Raw genomic sequence first — 15,652 nt, forward strand, 5'->3', positions numbered from 1 at the left:
TCCAGGCAACACATCAAGTTCCTGTCTCTACAAAAAAACAAAAAGAACCGGGTGAGGTGGCAAGTGCCTATAGTCCCAGCTACTCAGGAGGCTGAGGTGCAAGGATTGCTTGAGCCCAGGAATTTGATGCTGCAGTGAACAATGATCATGCCACTGTACTCCAGCTTGGGTGACAGTGAGACCCTGTCTCTAAGAGGAGAAACAAAAACCCAGTGGATTCTCCTTTTGACTGATGTGTTTTTAGGCTAATCACTGATAAGTAAATTTTTCTAAGTAACTCACCCACAGCAGTGTCTGTTGCTGTTCCAGGTGATAAAAAGTCACATGAATAGCATGATCTTATTCAATCCTCACGTTCAAACTAAAGTCCTAAGTATTGTTTTTATTTTACAGATAATGAAAGAGAGGTAGAGCTTCTAAGTGACCAGGCCTGCAAGTAGTGCTGAGTGGGTGCAGGAACTGAATCCCCTGCCCCTTAGCTGCAAACTTTCTGGTGGTTTCTTGTTTTCAGTATGGGGTTATGGTACTGTGTGACATCTCCCTTCCACCTCTGCCACTTAGCAGTAAAATATCCATGTGGAAAAGACAGAAAGCATGCAAGTAAATATGCTAGCTCTGGAGATAAAGAACCCCTATATAGGTCTTTATCTGTCTTGCCACCAGCAAACTATTCAACTGGCACCCAATTTGCTGAATATCAAAATGGCTTCATTTATGTGCATTATAATATGAAAACATCTTTTCTATAAATACCATTAAGAACCTGGCTTAACTTCCTCTTCTGAGTACATAAAAACCGCTGTTTAAAAATACCACATTAAATGTTTATGCAATTTATTTTCCTTAAATAATAATTTGCTACAATCCTGTCACAAATTTTAAGAAATTTAACACAGTATTCACAAAGGCAGAATTCTTTAGGACAATCAAAATGATGGTGTTCTTAGAATAAATTAACATCAGATTGTGTTTATATTCAGATAGTCTGATCCTCTCCTTTGAAATGCAATGGAGACCATTGTGACTGGGGGTGAATGCACACATTTGTTCTTCTATACAGAGACTCATTCTTTATATATACTCAACGGTAATTTGAATCGTTAGGAATCCTGAGAAACACTCACCCCTGGGCACACACACGTACACACCCGCGTGGCCAACCCTCCAGAAGCTGCGTTTCCCATGGTTCAATTACTAGAAGCTCTTTTCTCAGAAGGCCAAACATTCGGAATATTTAGATGACACTGTCCCATCTCCCCTTGGGAAAATCATAAGGTTTCAAGTGGAGGAGCTTGAAGTAGCAGCAATACATGTAGGAGATTCAGTAGTCGGTGATTCCAGTCGTGGGTGCTGAGTGTGCAGCAGGAGGCAAGCAGAGGCAAGAGACACATCTGCTTCTACAACTAAGCCACAAGATGACCAGAACACACTGAGAGTCCCAGTTCTCAGAGCCTCAGCTGAAAATTCACCTGAATGCACATTACTAATCCAGGTCAGACACCAAGAGGGAACCTGAAGAGGGACACGATTCTCAGAAACATGAATATTGGAAGTCGCTGGGAGATGGGACAAAAGGAGGGAGGGCAGAGAGGTGTTGCTCAGCCTTCAGCCTGACCCCCAGCACCCTGCCATCTAGTACATTCATCAGGGTTTCCTTAGCATCGGGGCAGGTGAATCTGAACTGTTCCAGCTCCACCTAGAAGCACAGAAAGCTCAGCCCTTACAGTATGACACATAGAAACAAACAAAACATCCAAACAATCCGAGATAACCACATCATCTTGTTGCTGGGAGGTCAACAGCTCTGTGGGTGTCCCGTCTCAATTGCTCCAGGATGCCGACAGGGGTGTGTGTGGTGACGTTAGGGAAGAAGGCATTAGGACAGGCCTCAAACTGAGATCCCTTTTGTATCTTTCCATAGAAATACAGGCCTACATGATGCCATAATTGCATGCTTATCTACACCAGTTCCTATGTACACGATATCTTTTCTATAGAAGTTTAAAGTGCCTGGGTTCAGAGGTGCCCATTCCCTTCCCACAGCTACTGGTTCCTCTTGCTGCTTCCAGAGAGGTCTGTCCTCCTCTCTCAAGGAGGATGCCCCTGGGAAAGAGGAATGAACGTTTTCACAGTTGTCTTAACTAGGATCCAGCATTTGGACTAAACCTTCTTCATATACACGAAGAATCGCTTCACACACAAACTTGTACTGGCTCTGGAAAAGAAAAAAAAGCTGTCAAGTCCTGTAGCTCCAGGAAATGCTGCCTCCCACCCTGTACCGGTGGGTCTTTTGTAGCATTTGTAAACATTCCCTGAGCGCCAACTCTGGGCCACAGGCCAGGTACACCTGTGAAGCCCTAGTTCCATTATGACGCGGGGAGGGGGCACTCCCAGAGAGAGATGGACAAAGTGTCATGGAAACATGACAGAGGGAGGAACTGGCAGTCTGGGGGAGTCGGCAAGGAGCAAAGGTCCCTGCAGGGCGGCCATTCTTGTAAGTGGAAGTGTGGAAGCCCCAGTAAGAGCCCATTTTGAGAAATGGGGTCAGTGAGCCTGCTCTTGGACTCAACACCTGGGCATGTGGAGGAGGAGGGGTTGCCCAGGTGGGCTGGGACCTAGTTGTGGGCACCTTGTGCCGGGGTAAGGAGTCTGGATTGTTTTACAAAGCAGAGCCACTGAAAGAGGCTCTGCAGGATACACTTATTTATATTAGCAAATACCTAAGAAACATATTGTAGCAAAGTATACAGGGGGGAAAAAGCATTTAGTCTGAGCTTCTCCAGCTAGGAAAATCAATCAATCATTATCTATCTATCTATCTATCTATCTATCTATCTATCTATCTATCTATCTATCTATCTATCTATCTATCCATCCATCTATCTATCTAGTTTTTGAGACCGAGTCTTGTTCTGTCACTCAGGCTGGAGTGCAGTGGCGTAATCTTGGCTCACTGCAACCTCCACCTCCCAGGCTCAAGCAATTCTCCTGCCTCAGCCTCCCAAGTGGCTGGGACTATGGACACATGCCACCATGCCTGGCTAATTTTTGTATTTTCAGTAGAGATGGGGTTTCGCTACGTTAGCCAGGTTGGTCTCGAACTCCTGATCTCAAGTGATCCACCTTCCTCAGCCTGCCAAAGTGCTGGGATTACAGGCATGAGTCACTGTGCCCGGCTTCCAGCTGGGAAAATCTTCCAGGATGATGAACTTTTTTCTTTTTAACCAGTCACGAGGTCTTCCATAGCAAAAAACAAGGCAGAGAATGGCCCTAATAACATAAGCCGATTTTTTTTCTCTTAAGATTTTCTGGGTACAAACTAATATAACACTACCAAAGCTTAAAATCTATCAGGGAAATCTTATAAACTTTGTCCACAGCCTGTGAAGACACACAGCTGGTTGGAACATACAGCTCCTGCTCCTTTCTTTGCTAACTCCTCACGTATCCTGGGGGTTTTGCCAGAGAGGCCACTTCTCTAGGAAGCCTTCTTAGACCTTCCAATCCTGCTTTAGGTAACTCTTCCACCATGTTCTCAGACAGCCCTCAACTTCCCTCATCGCTGCTGACACTTAGCATAGACTAATCCAGTTCTCCTACTAGATACAAGCTTCAGTCTCTGCACCATTCTTTGTCAAATGAATGAATGAATGAATGAATGGATGAATGTGGGATGGTCCCCATTTTGCACAGGGAAGCTGAAGCTTGGAGAAAGGTTCAGGACTTATGCAAAGGTTGTTCCATTTGTGGTGCGGCCTTAATCATGCTCTTTCCACACCGCTTCACTGCCCCGCTTGCAATTCCAGGGGAAATCCCCAAGAGTTCCTCTTGAGGACAAAAGGATGTTGCACATGACCCTACTTTGAGCTCTGTCCTGCCCGTGGAGGACACTGCAGCTACTCAAGCACCACACGAGTGGGCCAGAGCTCAAAGTAGGGTCATATGCAACATCCACTGAGCCAAAAGGGGTACCCAGGTCTAGGTGGGGGGGGGGTGATGGACAAATAATTGTTCAATGATACAGAATGCAACCAGGGCTGTTCCCTGACAGATGGGCTGGCAGGAAATAAACCACAGAGGCAGCAGAGCTCAGAGGTGAGATAGGTGTGGGCTGTAGCCGATGATAAGATCTGTGACCTTGGGCAAGTGATTCAGTCCCCCTGAGCTGCAGTCTGTTGACTCACAAAGCCCTTCTCTCAGGCCTGCCTGGTGTAAGTGCTCAGAAAGCGCCAGCCACTGTTATTACTGGATTTCTACTCACTGATGTCTGCACCATCATGGCGCGCTGGTCTCGCATTTTTCGGACGATATCCAGTGGGTAAATGGGCAGGTTCCTCTCAGTTAGGCACATGGCTGTTTCCATAGTGACCAACACACCGGTTCGACCTATTCCAGCACTGGAGAGGGGACAGAAGAGAGACTTGGGATTTGACTGGTAGCCTTTTCTTCACATGGCCCAGCGAGCAGTTCCCCACTGACTCCAAAGGGACTTTCCTCCCCTAGCCTTTGAGAAGACAAAACACACACTGAGGGTGTGCTCTCAAACAGGCTGAGACAGCCAGCCTATCCTCACACATCCGAGGCTGGGGCCTAGCAGGCAGTGGAAAGAGGGCCACTGTGAAGTGCCAAACCCACTCTCTTTCTCACACACACCTATGACGAAGGTCAGCTGACAGAAGGACAGGAGAAAGGTGTGTGAGGGGACTTTCTTCTTCAGTTCTGTGCTACATTCACAAAGTTAGGATTTCATAAAATTCCAAATCACTTTTGAAATGGTGAAGAACCACAGTCAACAGAGGTTTGTAAGGGCACACTACTTTGTGGGATGTAGGGTGGGTCTGGCGCCTGCCAATTCTCTTCAGGCCTTTTCCAACGGGGAAAGGATTCCAAACCTAACAAAACAGCAAGCGCCATACCTGCAGTGAACTAGGACGGGCTCGCTGTCCACTCTCAGAGACCTCACACAGTTTACAAATTCCAGAAAGTCGGAGGAGTCATCGGGCACACCGTGGTCAGGCCACGCGACGTACTGGAGATGTGTCACTGTGTGTTCTTCTCCGGTCTGTGGGAGATGCAGTGGCCTTGGTGAGCCCATCCTGGTGGTCAGCATGAGGACCCAGCCCCAACCCAGACACAAGGGTGGCCCTGTCTCCTGATGCCTTCTCCCTCTGTGCACAGCCTCACTGTGGCCACTAGCAATTCCTTCCCTCCTTCCCCAAAGATCCCCATCCCCTCTCAGGCTCCGCTGTGGGCCTGTCCTGCAGGGCTGCCTTCCTTGATCACTTCTGCCCAGATCTCCTCCATTTGCTCCTATGGTACTTGCCGTTAGGGGCCACACATGCTCACTGTTTTTTTTTTGTTTTTTTTTTTTCCAACTGTGGCAAAATACACTAACATGAGGCTTACCACTGTAACCACATGTAAATGTACAGTTCAGCAGCACTGAGAATACTTGCAATGCTGTACAGCCATCACCATTACCTATTTCCAGAACTTTAAAATATCCCACAAACATAAACCCCGCACTCATTATGCCATATGGCATAATGTCCATAGATCTCCTTTCTCCTCCTTCCCCAAGCGCTTGGCAACCGCCGTTCTACTTTCTGTCTCTATGGACTACTCTAGGCACTTCACAGAAGTCGAATCCTACAGTATGTGTCTTTCTATGTCTGGCTTATTTCACTTAGCATAATACACTCAAAGTTGCCCTATGTTGTAGCAGGGGTCAGAATCTCCTTCCGTTTAAAGGCTGAATCATATTCCATTGTATGGACAGACCATGTGCGGTTTATCCATTCCTCCGTCGATGGATGCTGGGCTGTTTGCACCTCCTGCCTGTTGTGACTAGGGCCACTATGAACTCTGGGCCCCAGCTGTTTGATGGGCAGTCTTGCGCGCTTACTGACACCAGGTGGAAACAGAGGACACACCTAGAAGCGTGACCACCTGAGATGACAGCGGCCGCTGATTCAGCACCTGCCCCTCCACTGTGCCCCTCAGGCTGCGGCTCACCTGGGTGTTTGTGACCAGCATTTCTCGGGACACATAGGCAATGGTGCAGTCCTCTGACTGACACTGGATGTGAAAGCTGCCGTAGTCCATGACGTCGGGGGGATCCGGCCAGTACTGGTGACATTTGGTCTGTAAGGAACCACCGAGAGTATATGTGAGCTCCCTCTGTGGGGTGTCCATGCAAGCAGTTAACCCTGGACAGGCGGACAGGTTAGGCATCCTCTCATGCACACCCGAGAGAGCTGATGGGAGAAAACAAACTCAGCCAAGTCCATCAGCTGTTTCTCAGGGCAGGGTGGGGGCAGCCTGCCAGGGACCAGGCCATAGGTCTCCACTCAGCCCCAGGCTGCAGCTTGGAGGAGGAGGACGAGAGACGCAGCGTCTTCAGCACCAGTGGCCTCAGATGCAGGACCTTGGCCTGTGAGCAACCTCTCTACCCTCCCCGACCGCAGCCCCTCATGCCCCTCCCCGCCTCCAACGGCCCCTCATCCTGCACCCTTCCTCCACCATCCTCCCCACCCTTTTGAGGGCGAGGCCTCCAGGCACGGCAGTTAAGGGCACACATCTGGTGTCACACACAACTCCGCCGGGATCCTTTCCTCCTCCATTTGTCAGCCAGATGATGTCGAAACAGTTGCTTAACCTCTCTGATTTTCCTGTTTTCCACCAGAAAGATGGAGATGGCTCCTGCCTCAATGCTGGTGAGGCGGCTGGCATGGGTGTGCAGAGCTTAGCCGCTGTGGGGGGCAGGCCAGGGGTGGCCATTACTTCTGCTGCTGTCATGGGTTATATACCAGCTTGAGTAAGAGTGATGAGGTTCCACAAAAACCCAGATTAAGGGACTCCCAAATCGAGATGAATACCTTTCTCACTGGAGAAGTGTCTCCGAAGCCCTTGAAGGCTTTCTTAGGTGATGCCCTAAAGAGGTGATATCCCACACAGCAGACAAGGAACCCAGGGCTACTCGGGATTGAGTGACTTGCCCAAGGCCATGGGGCTGCAGTGATGCAGGCCAGCACTCTTCCTATGGCACCCCAGTGTCTTTCAATATGGCTGTGCTATCCCCACAGATGGGCTGATCCCACCACCCTCCCCAATTTCTATCCCCGCTTCTAAAACCTGCAGCTTGTCCTATAAGCCATCTTAGCACCTGCCTCTGGCTTCTAAGCAAACTTCAGGGCTAGGCTGTCCATCCCATCATAGATCCTTTTGTCAGTTAGATCCTAACTTATTAAACAAGCATTTTCCCCCAAGCCTGTATGTGGTTATAGCAACTTAAGTAAGAATTACATTTGTTCATGGTGGAAAAGTGGTATAACCAAAAGACATGTGTAATTTGTTGGGAAACAGCCTCTCTATTCTTACTTTCAAATGTCACAGTGAATACTTGAAGTTAAAGTATGCCATCAGAAAGCTGGAGTTAAGAATTTACTTGGAAATCTTAAACATGGGTAATTTCGGCTAGTAGCCATTTTGTGACTTTGCTTAGACATGAGGGGTTAAGGGCTGTGGGGACCAAGGCAGAGTTGACAGACACAAGTTCTCTCTCGCATCCTCATCTGCACAAGAAGGATAAATCCCTGCCCTGTAGGCTCCCAATGGTCCTGCCCACAAGATAACTGCAGGGAAGATATTCTCTGACGAGATCAACCTATGCAAGGCAGAACTACGAATATCTGTACTGCCAGAGAGGTTTCCCTTATTCCACAGTGAATCTGACCAGTACTAGACTCTCTCTTTACCTCTGACCAAATACAGATTGCAGCTCAATTTGGATCTGAAAAAATTGGGGGTGCAGTGGAAAGAACAAGTCTATGGAAATCCTGAGTTTCAACCTTGGTTAATAAATTCTACTAAACATATTTGGTTAGTGATCTCGGGCAAATTACTTAACTTCTTTGGGCCTCAGTCTCCACATTAATGCTGCTGCAATGAGGGGTGATGATGCTGAAGCCTCATATCTTCAGAACTGTAGATGCTAAGCACTGAATGGTGCCTTTCATGAACATGGCTTTACCTTGGCTTCAAAACAACCCTATGAGGTAGGTACTATGATTGTCTCTGTTTTGCAGATGAGTAAACTGAGGCTCAGAGAATGAATCAATGTGTGCCAGATCACACAGAGAGAACTGGGGCAGAGCTGGAATGACACAACAGGCCTGTGAGCCCTTAGCCAGGCTGATAATACTCTGGAATGACAAGAAAATGCACCTTCCTAGGGCTGTGGTTAAATTAAACAGTAACATATGCAAAGCTGAGCGTATGTAGGGAGGGAAGAAGCACTTCTTGAGAAGCGTCAATGGACAATGAAGGTCACTGAAGCTGGGAGGCCGGCAACATGCTGCTGGCGACGAGACCCTGGGCAGATGCTGCCAGAAGAACTCAGAATGCTTCGTCCTCAGGGATTCGCAGGCCTGAGTAGGGCCTGTTTCTCATTTTCCAGGCCCCAAGTGTGGTTTCCAGAAGAGGCTTCCAGAAGGGAAAGCTGACCAGGGAGATGGCTTCTGAAAGGATGTGTCTTTCTAGACCAGAGGGAGCAAGCCGCAAGCTGGGTGGAAGACAAGCCATATGCCTGCTGTAAGTCCTGCTCTACTAAACGCATGATATGGGTGAGCACAAATGGGACATCCTGAAAATTTCAGCTCTCAGAGAAAGGGACAAACCTGCTCACTTGGAGTGACCAACTCCTAATCCAGAAGAACTGCTGGGTGGTGATGAGGATGAGATAGGAACTTAGGGATAAAGGGCTCGGGTCATCTGGTCATCCAAGGGTATGTAACAGGAGAGGAAGGAAATATGCATCCTGGATTTCAGAAGAACAGGTTTCTAAAGATGGATAACATGCCAAAGGAGGAGACCGAGCACTATCTCAGGAAGATGGACCAGATAGGGTTTAAAGGGAGTCATGGGTCAAATTTAGAAGGCCTCATGGTGAGAAGTTTGCTTTCTTGCTCACTTAGTCAATAAACATCACTGGGGATGCAGAGATGAATTAGACACGATGTGGCACCGTCCTCAAGGTGCTCTCGAATCGGTGTGGGGGGAATGTGGTGAAAAGGAAAGAAAGAGGGAAGTCAGAGACACAGGTGGCTCACAGAGGAGGAGGCAATGTCCCGGAGAGAGGGGATGGAGATCTCAGTATTGAAGCACGAGGCTCTTCATCAGGTTGGCAAGGCAAGGATAGATCATTCAGGCAGAAGGAATGGGACACGTATGGTCAAGAGGTAAAGAGGCACGTGGTGTACCCAGGGAACGACAGACAGTACAATACACCTGCACAGAAGGTACAAGTCAGTCTCAAGGTGAGACTTTACTTAGTGCACCTGAGGAGCCACCAGAGGGTTTGAGCAGGGAAATGGAAGGACCAGGCAACCCTCTGGAAAGGTATCGCTGAAAGCCGTGCCAATGGATGGACCAGACAGGGGCTGGGGGAGCCTCTAGGCCAGGAAGCCACTAAGGAGGCTGCTGCTGCTGCTCCTGGAAGAAAAATGCAAAAGCTCTGAGAGAAGGTGGGGGTTTGGGGGACAGAGGGGAGACTGGCGGTGGCAGACCACGGTGAGTGGATGTGGGAAGTGAAGAGAAGGGAGGGTAAGACCGATTCCAGGTTCCTGGCTCGGGTGACTGGGCAGATGGGTGCCTCTGGCCAGGATGGTGAGCTCAGGGCATGGACCACCTGGGTGCAGGTGCATGGCTGACAACTTCAGCTTCAGGCACCTTGTATGTGAGGACACTTAGGTAGATGTGTCCTATCAACGAATGAGCAGATGGGTCTGGGTTCAGGAGGTGGAAGGAATCAGTGCCTAGATCCATTTGCTGAACCAACCATGGGGCCTGATGAAACCTGACTCAGAGATCAGTCCCCTGTCGAAGAGCCTCGTTGCCTAAGTGCACATTTTATCAAACAGTGTGTTTAACAGATAACAAGAGCAAGGAGGTTTATAGAGCTTTGTGCTGCCTCAAACCTCTTCCTATCACCTCACATGATCCTCATGGCAACCCAGGGTTCCCTAATGTTGCCCAGAGCAGCAAACCTATCTGCCTCTGGCCCTGTGAGACAAGGGGGCCAGGATCCGGACTCACTATGCCATGTGGAGCACCCACTACGGGAGGGGCAGCCAGCCCAGGGTAGCTCATTCTTAATTCTCAAAACAATCCCAGGAGACAGGCATTACCACCACCTTTCTAGTGACGAGGAAACTGAGGCTTAGAGCCCTATGTAAGGTTAAACAGTGGAAAGCGGTGGTGCCGAACTCAAACACCTCCCCTGACCTCAATGCCCCTGCCTCTGACAGCCAGTGGGCCAGGAAGAGTACCTGTATTATTCACATATAGTTGTAAAAAATGATATTTCTCTCCAAAAGAAACATCTCTGATGGAAAGTGAGGGAGAACAACTTATTCAATTGCAATGTTTCTAAGAAGAAACCCATGAGCCTTAAGGGAGAGCACAAAGAAAAACATTTTGGGTAGGAATTTTAAAAGGGAGAAACCAAGTATCTCGTGAGGGAGTGTCCCATTGACTGCTGGGGATATGAGGCTTCAAAGGAGGCTCTCTCTGCACTTGCAGGCCTGAGAGCAGTACAGCGAGGTTGGTGAGTGGGGGTGGACTCCAGCCAGCTGCACACTTGCTGGGAGTCCCACTCTACTAAATGCATGGTATGGGAGAAAACAAATGGGAGATGCTGAAAGTTTCATCTCTCAGAGAAAGGTGCAAAGCTGCTGCCTGGAGTGATGGACTCCTAATCTGGAAGAACTGGTGGGTGGAGATGTAGGCGGGTTAGGGTCTTCAGGATAAAGGGCTGAGGTCATCCTGTCATCCAAGAGTTTGCAACAGGAGAGAGAGGAAACATGCACCCTGGATTTCAGAAGAACAGGTTTCTACCAGTGGATAAACAGGGGAGGTTAAGTTCCAGGGCCAGAGATAGCGAAGGGAATGCTAGACCTCAGAGGAGATGGGAATCTCTAATGCAGGAAACTGACAAAGCAGCTGGAATGGCTTCAGTGAGAAAGAAAGGGCTGGGAAACAAACCCTCCAGGTCACAAGCGAGACCTCAGATGAGCTCAGGTGTAGAGTGGACATCAACAAAAGAGAAGGGCTGCCAGCAGCACAGAGCTGGCAGGCAGCAGCCATAGGAGTGGCTGGAGGAAGCTGAGGCCTCCTGGATCACAGAAAGGGCCTTTTCTCCCAAGCTGGAAGAAGCAGAACGAGGGAAAGAAGGGGGCTGCTATCCAGTGCAACCAACCTTTAGTGTTGTCATCAGCCCTAAGACAACAGACCATTCCTGGGGGCACTCCCTTTTCTCTGAGGAGAAGAATGACTTCCTGCTGAAAAGGCAGAGTCAACTTTACAGGGAAAAGAGAAGTGCAGACAGACAAGACAGGGACAGTGCCAAGCTGCCCGAACGGATTCTATGGAAAATGGCACAGTGATGCAATTTCCCCTTTTTACAAAGGCCACTGTTAACCTGGCACACACATTGCTCTTTCAGGACCAGCACTTGTCCTGAATGGGCAAGGCCCGTCACGGCAGGGGATCTGGGGCACATGAAGTAAGGCTAGGAGAAGTGCCTTCTGGCCTGTTGTAATGGATCCAAGCTGGGACTGGGGAAGAGGAGGGCTGAGCTTCCCGTCACTAGGGATGTCTATTGGTTGCTCTGTAGAGGAGACTTAGGGTCACATACGGGCTGGACCAGGAGACAGTGAAGACCCTTCCCAGGGCTGAGATTCATGTTCCACAGAGCAGGATGCGACACTGCACACAGCTGAATTGGAAATCAAGCTACTTACCCGCCCTCGCTCTGTGAGAGTCGTCAACATGACGATGAGTGACAACTTCTGATCCCAGACGACCTGCCAAAACTGTGCACAGGTATGCGGCAGGGGACCCTGAGCGGCGATGTACTTGTTCACAAGGTTAGCAGCAGGAATTTCCATCTGGCAAGAAATTGGTAAAGTATTAGAATCTGTTGCCGCCTCAGGGTGCACAGGGAACTGGATTTTAAACTCTTCTACTTGCTAACTGACATCGCACCAGAAAAATATCTCTTTATCAATTCATAGCAAATAAGGAAAATCAAACAAGTTATTTCTCATGCTTCTTGAAAAATATCTGACAAACACCAGCATCAGATCTTTAAGATAAAAGTGTGTGGTATTCAGTAGGCAAAAATCAGAAATCTATCTGTGACATGGCAGAAGAGTTTAAATGACTTTCATTGCTCTATCCTAAATATAATCCATATTGGCTATCTGCATTTTCCGTCGTATGTACCAATCTTACCCCTAAGTCTTTCCCTATGCAGGGTTTTCTATCAAAATCTATTTACATTTATTTAAAGCATACACCTTACAGGTTTACACCACCAATTCTTGTTGCACTTGGCTTTCTGCATGGCTTCAAATGCTTGGAAGTTGGTCAATCTTGACATTAAATGTTGAAATGTTTTGAAATGAATGTTTCAGGTGGAAATATTCCTGCTCCATTTTCCTTTCTGCCCTCTGGACTGAGTCCTTCTGACGAAAGAACACTCAGAACCTGCTGAGCTCTGAGCTGGCACTGGGCTTCACTCACTCTCAGGTGAGCAAGGTAAAGGCAGGCTTCTAATTCGCAGTTTGGCTGGTGCTTGGGTAAATGGCTTCCTCAGTCCTGGGATTACATGAAAAGACTAGGCTTTGTGGTGTTGCTGCTCCTAACGTTTCTGATGCTCTGCTTTTAAGAATGAATCCCACAGATGAATCCCATAGATGCTTTGGAACAGGTGGAATCACTGATGAAGCCAATTTTTATTAGGGCATTTCTTGACACTTTGCTATAACTTGAGAACTTAATCTGAGAAATCGTCTGTCTATTTAGGAGTTGGCAGACCACGTATTGCCTGAAGGCCAAATCTGTCTGCCACCTTGCAAGCTAAGAGCGGCTTTTAATCCTTTTAAGTGGTTACATTTCAAATGCAAAGATCACATATTACTATCTGGTTGGCTACAGAAAGTCTGACCCCAGGTTCAGATAGAAGAAATGGAAGTCTAGAGAGGCCAAGTAAGTTGCCCAAGATGCATTTTTAGAGAGAAAATAAGTGCTTTTCCCAAAACACGTGAAACGTTCCACTTTTTCTTTTTGGCTTATATGTACACAGGAGGTTTTCTTTTTCTTTTTCTTTTTTTTTTAAGGCAGGGTGACACTTATTACATGGAGAGAAACAGACAGTCACAAACACATCATAGACAGTCACAAACATACCACTAGCAAAAACAAACACCTGAATGGAAGCAGCTCAGTACAGGGGCATGTGGACGATTGAATTGGAAACACAGAACAAGTCTGGTCCCATCTTCTGTTAGCTTTGTGACTTTTCGAATGATTTTAACTCTCCGAACCTTAGTTTTCTCCTCTGTAAAATGAGACTATTCTGCCTTCCCTCCCGTGGCCGTTGTGGTGCTGAAATGCAGTGGTGAACGGGAAAGCACTGTGTCAACTGCAAAGCCCCACACAGGCCCTCATCATCGTTGTGACAGTGGTGAGTGTGCTCTTTAGCATCATCCAGATTCCTAACTTACGTTCACGTAACTTGCATTAATATAATCTTCATTTCCCTGCAATAATACCCGGGTGGTGTCATCTGCGGGGAAGAGAAAAATTGACCGATTATTCCGGGCATTATTTTTATCATACCAAGTAAACCAGAGTTCAGTTCCCAGCCCCATCTGCAGCTCTGCCTCATTAGCATAAACACTATTCCCCAACTGTTCAGAGTCTGAAATGGCTGCAATAAAGACGGTGGTGTTTACAGACACACTGAAAATCGTTCCAGAATACCAGACAATCTGTTTTAAAAAGGGAAACATTATCTCAGTGTAGGGGGGAAGGAGGCATTCATGCCGGATACTCACAAGGCAGCACATCTTTATATCGGTTTTTGTCCAAATTTTGAGGCAGCTTTGCAAATGTGATGGCCAAACCTGGCTTTTTTCTGTAGAGTTGCTATGTGAGAAATAGAGAAAAAAGAAAGCATTGCAAAAATCAGATGAAGAAAGTGTGAAAACATACTTTATCATTCACAGTACCAAAATCTTAACATTTTAAAGTGATTATGTGTTATATACTAAAAGAAAATCTTCCCAATAAGAAATTCTACAGTTTCATGAGAAACTGACTAAACTCTTTAATAATTTTTGTTTTTAATTTGAAAAAAATGCCATAGGAAGGGTCTGGGTCTCAGGTAATAGAGAATGGTAAGTGAAACCTTGTATTTATGACAACTATTTGACAAGAGCTAAAAGCAACTAGATGGGGGGAAAAAGAATTCTGACTCAAAATTAAATGGAAATCATCTAAGTTAGTCTAGAATCATTTCCCTCCAGTTCAGTGTAGTGAACCACACCCTTCCTTTAAGAACGAGAGCATTTCATTCATCATTTCAGAAGTCTATTTCCACAGGAAAAACATTTATCCCAATATATAGTAAACTTCATTTACAGAGGTACTTCTCTACACATGTAATCACAACCAAAAATCTCAAACAACACAATCTTTGCATATCTAAACTCATGCATTAGACATGTTCGTATGGTACCTGATGTGATTTTCACAACAGCCCTGTAAGAAGTATTAACTATATTCTTATTTTGCAAGTTCAATGCTTTGTTCGAGATCACGAACTGGAAGAACTCAGATCTGACTCCAAGGCTTATCTTTTCTTTTCTATATGACTGTTTTTCCTTTTAATCCCTTTTCACCAGTGGTTTTTATTAACTCTATGGGAATTTAAAAACACAGTTTTTTCAGTGTTGGAAGTGATTTTTGTTTTTTATTTTTTTGCGGAAAATTTGGGAAATTCACACTAATATAAAGAAAAAAATTATCAGCAATTTCACAACTCTGAGATGAGCTTTTCATATATTTTCTCTGGCTTATTTTCTCTGTGCCTACATGCACACAAATGAACAGAAGCATATATATGTAAACACATAATACATTTATATACTATGTTTTAAAAGCAAAAAATGAGACTGAACAACACATTGGCACTTTTGTTTTCTCTTCCTGAGGCAGGGTCTCTCTCTGTTGCCCAGGCTGGAGTGCAGTGATGTGATCTCGGCTCACTGTAACATCCACCTCCCAGGTTCAAGCGATTCTCATGCCTCAGCCTTCCAAGTAGCTGGGACTACAGGTGTGCATCACTAGTCCTGGCTAATTTTTGTATTTTTAGTAGAGACAGGGTTTCCTCATGTTGGCCAGGCTGGTCTCAAACTCCTGACCTCAAGTGATCCGCCCACCTGGGCCTCCCAAAGTGCTGGGATTACAGACATGAGTCACCGCACCTGGCTATATTGGCACTTCTTATGCTATGTTCTAGCCAACCTAAGTGTTCTAAAAGAAGATAGTAAGTATTCCTCAGAAAAAGTTTCAAAGTCAAGACATTTGGAAAATATTTTATTTTTTATGAATCTCTAACAAGACAAGTTCTGCAATGCATAATGCATACATTTGTTAAATTCTGATCAGCTAAACATATCTCAAGCTAATTTGGCCATGGAAAATCTCAGCCTCTAATGGAGTATTCTGGGAAATAACTATCCTAATTTTCAAGCTGCTTTCTCCTACTTATTATATAGTATCTATTTCCCCATGTCATTAAATA

At 46.5% G+C, this 15,652-nt stretch overlaps 1 protein-coding gene across 1 annotated transcript in view; it reads right to left on the reverse strand.

The window, feature by feature from the left end:
* Positions 1–812: 812 nt before the first annotated feature.
* The window catches only part of PTPN3 (protein tyrosine phosphatase, non-receptor type 3), a 160,566-nt gene continuing 145,726 nt past the window's right edge, over positions 813–15,652 (reverse strand). The window contains exons 20-26 of the mRNA XM_011966378.1: positions 13,902–13,992; positions 13,569–13,630; positions 11,802–11,948; positions 6,016–6,144; positions 4,917–5,062; positions 4,262–4,397; positions 813–2,215 (exon numbers count right to left, since the gene is read on the reverse strand). Coding sequence (XP_011821768.1) covers positions 2,138–2,215; positions 4,262–4,397; positions 4,917–5,062; positions 6,016–6,144; positions 11,802–11,948; positions 13,569–13,630; positions 13,902–13,992 — 789 coding nt within the window. The 3' untranslated portion in view covers positions 813–2,137. The remainder of the gene's footprint in view (positions 2,216–4,261; positions 4,398–4,916; positions 5,063–6,015; positions 6,145–11,801; positions 11,949–13,568; positions 13,631–13,901; positions 13,993–15,652) is intronic.

The sequence above is a fragment of the Mandrillus leucophaeus genome, unplaced genomic scaffold (assembly GCF_000951045.1).
Source record: "Mandrillus leucophaeus isolate KB7577 unplaced genomic scaffold, Mleu.le_1.0 Scaffold76, whole genome shotgun sequence".
Lineage (NCBI taxonomy): Eukaryota > Metazoa > Chordata > Mammalia > Primates > Cercopithecidae > Mandrillus > Mandrillus leucophaeus.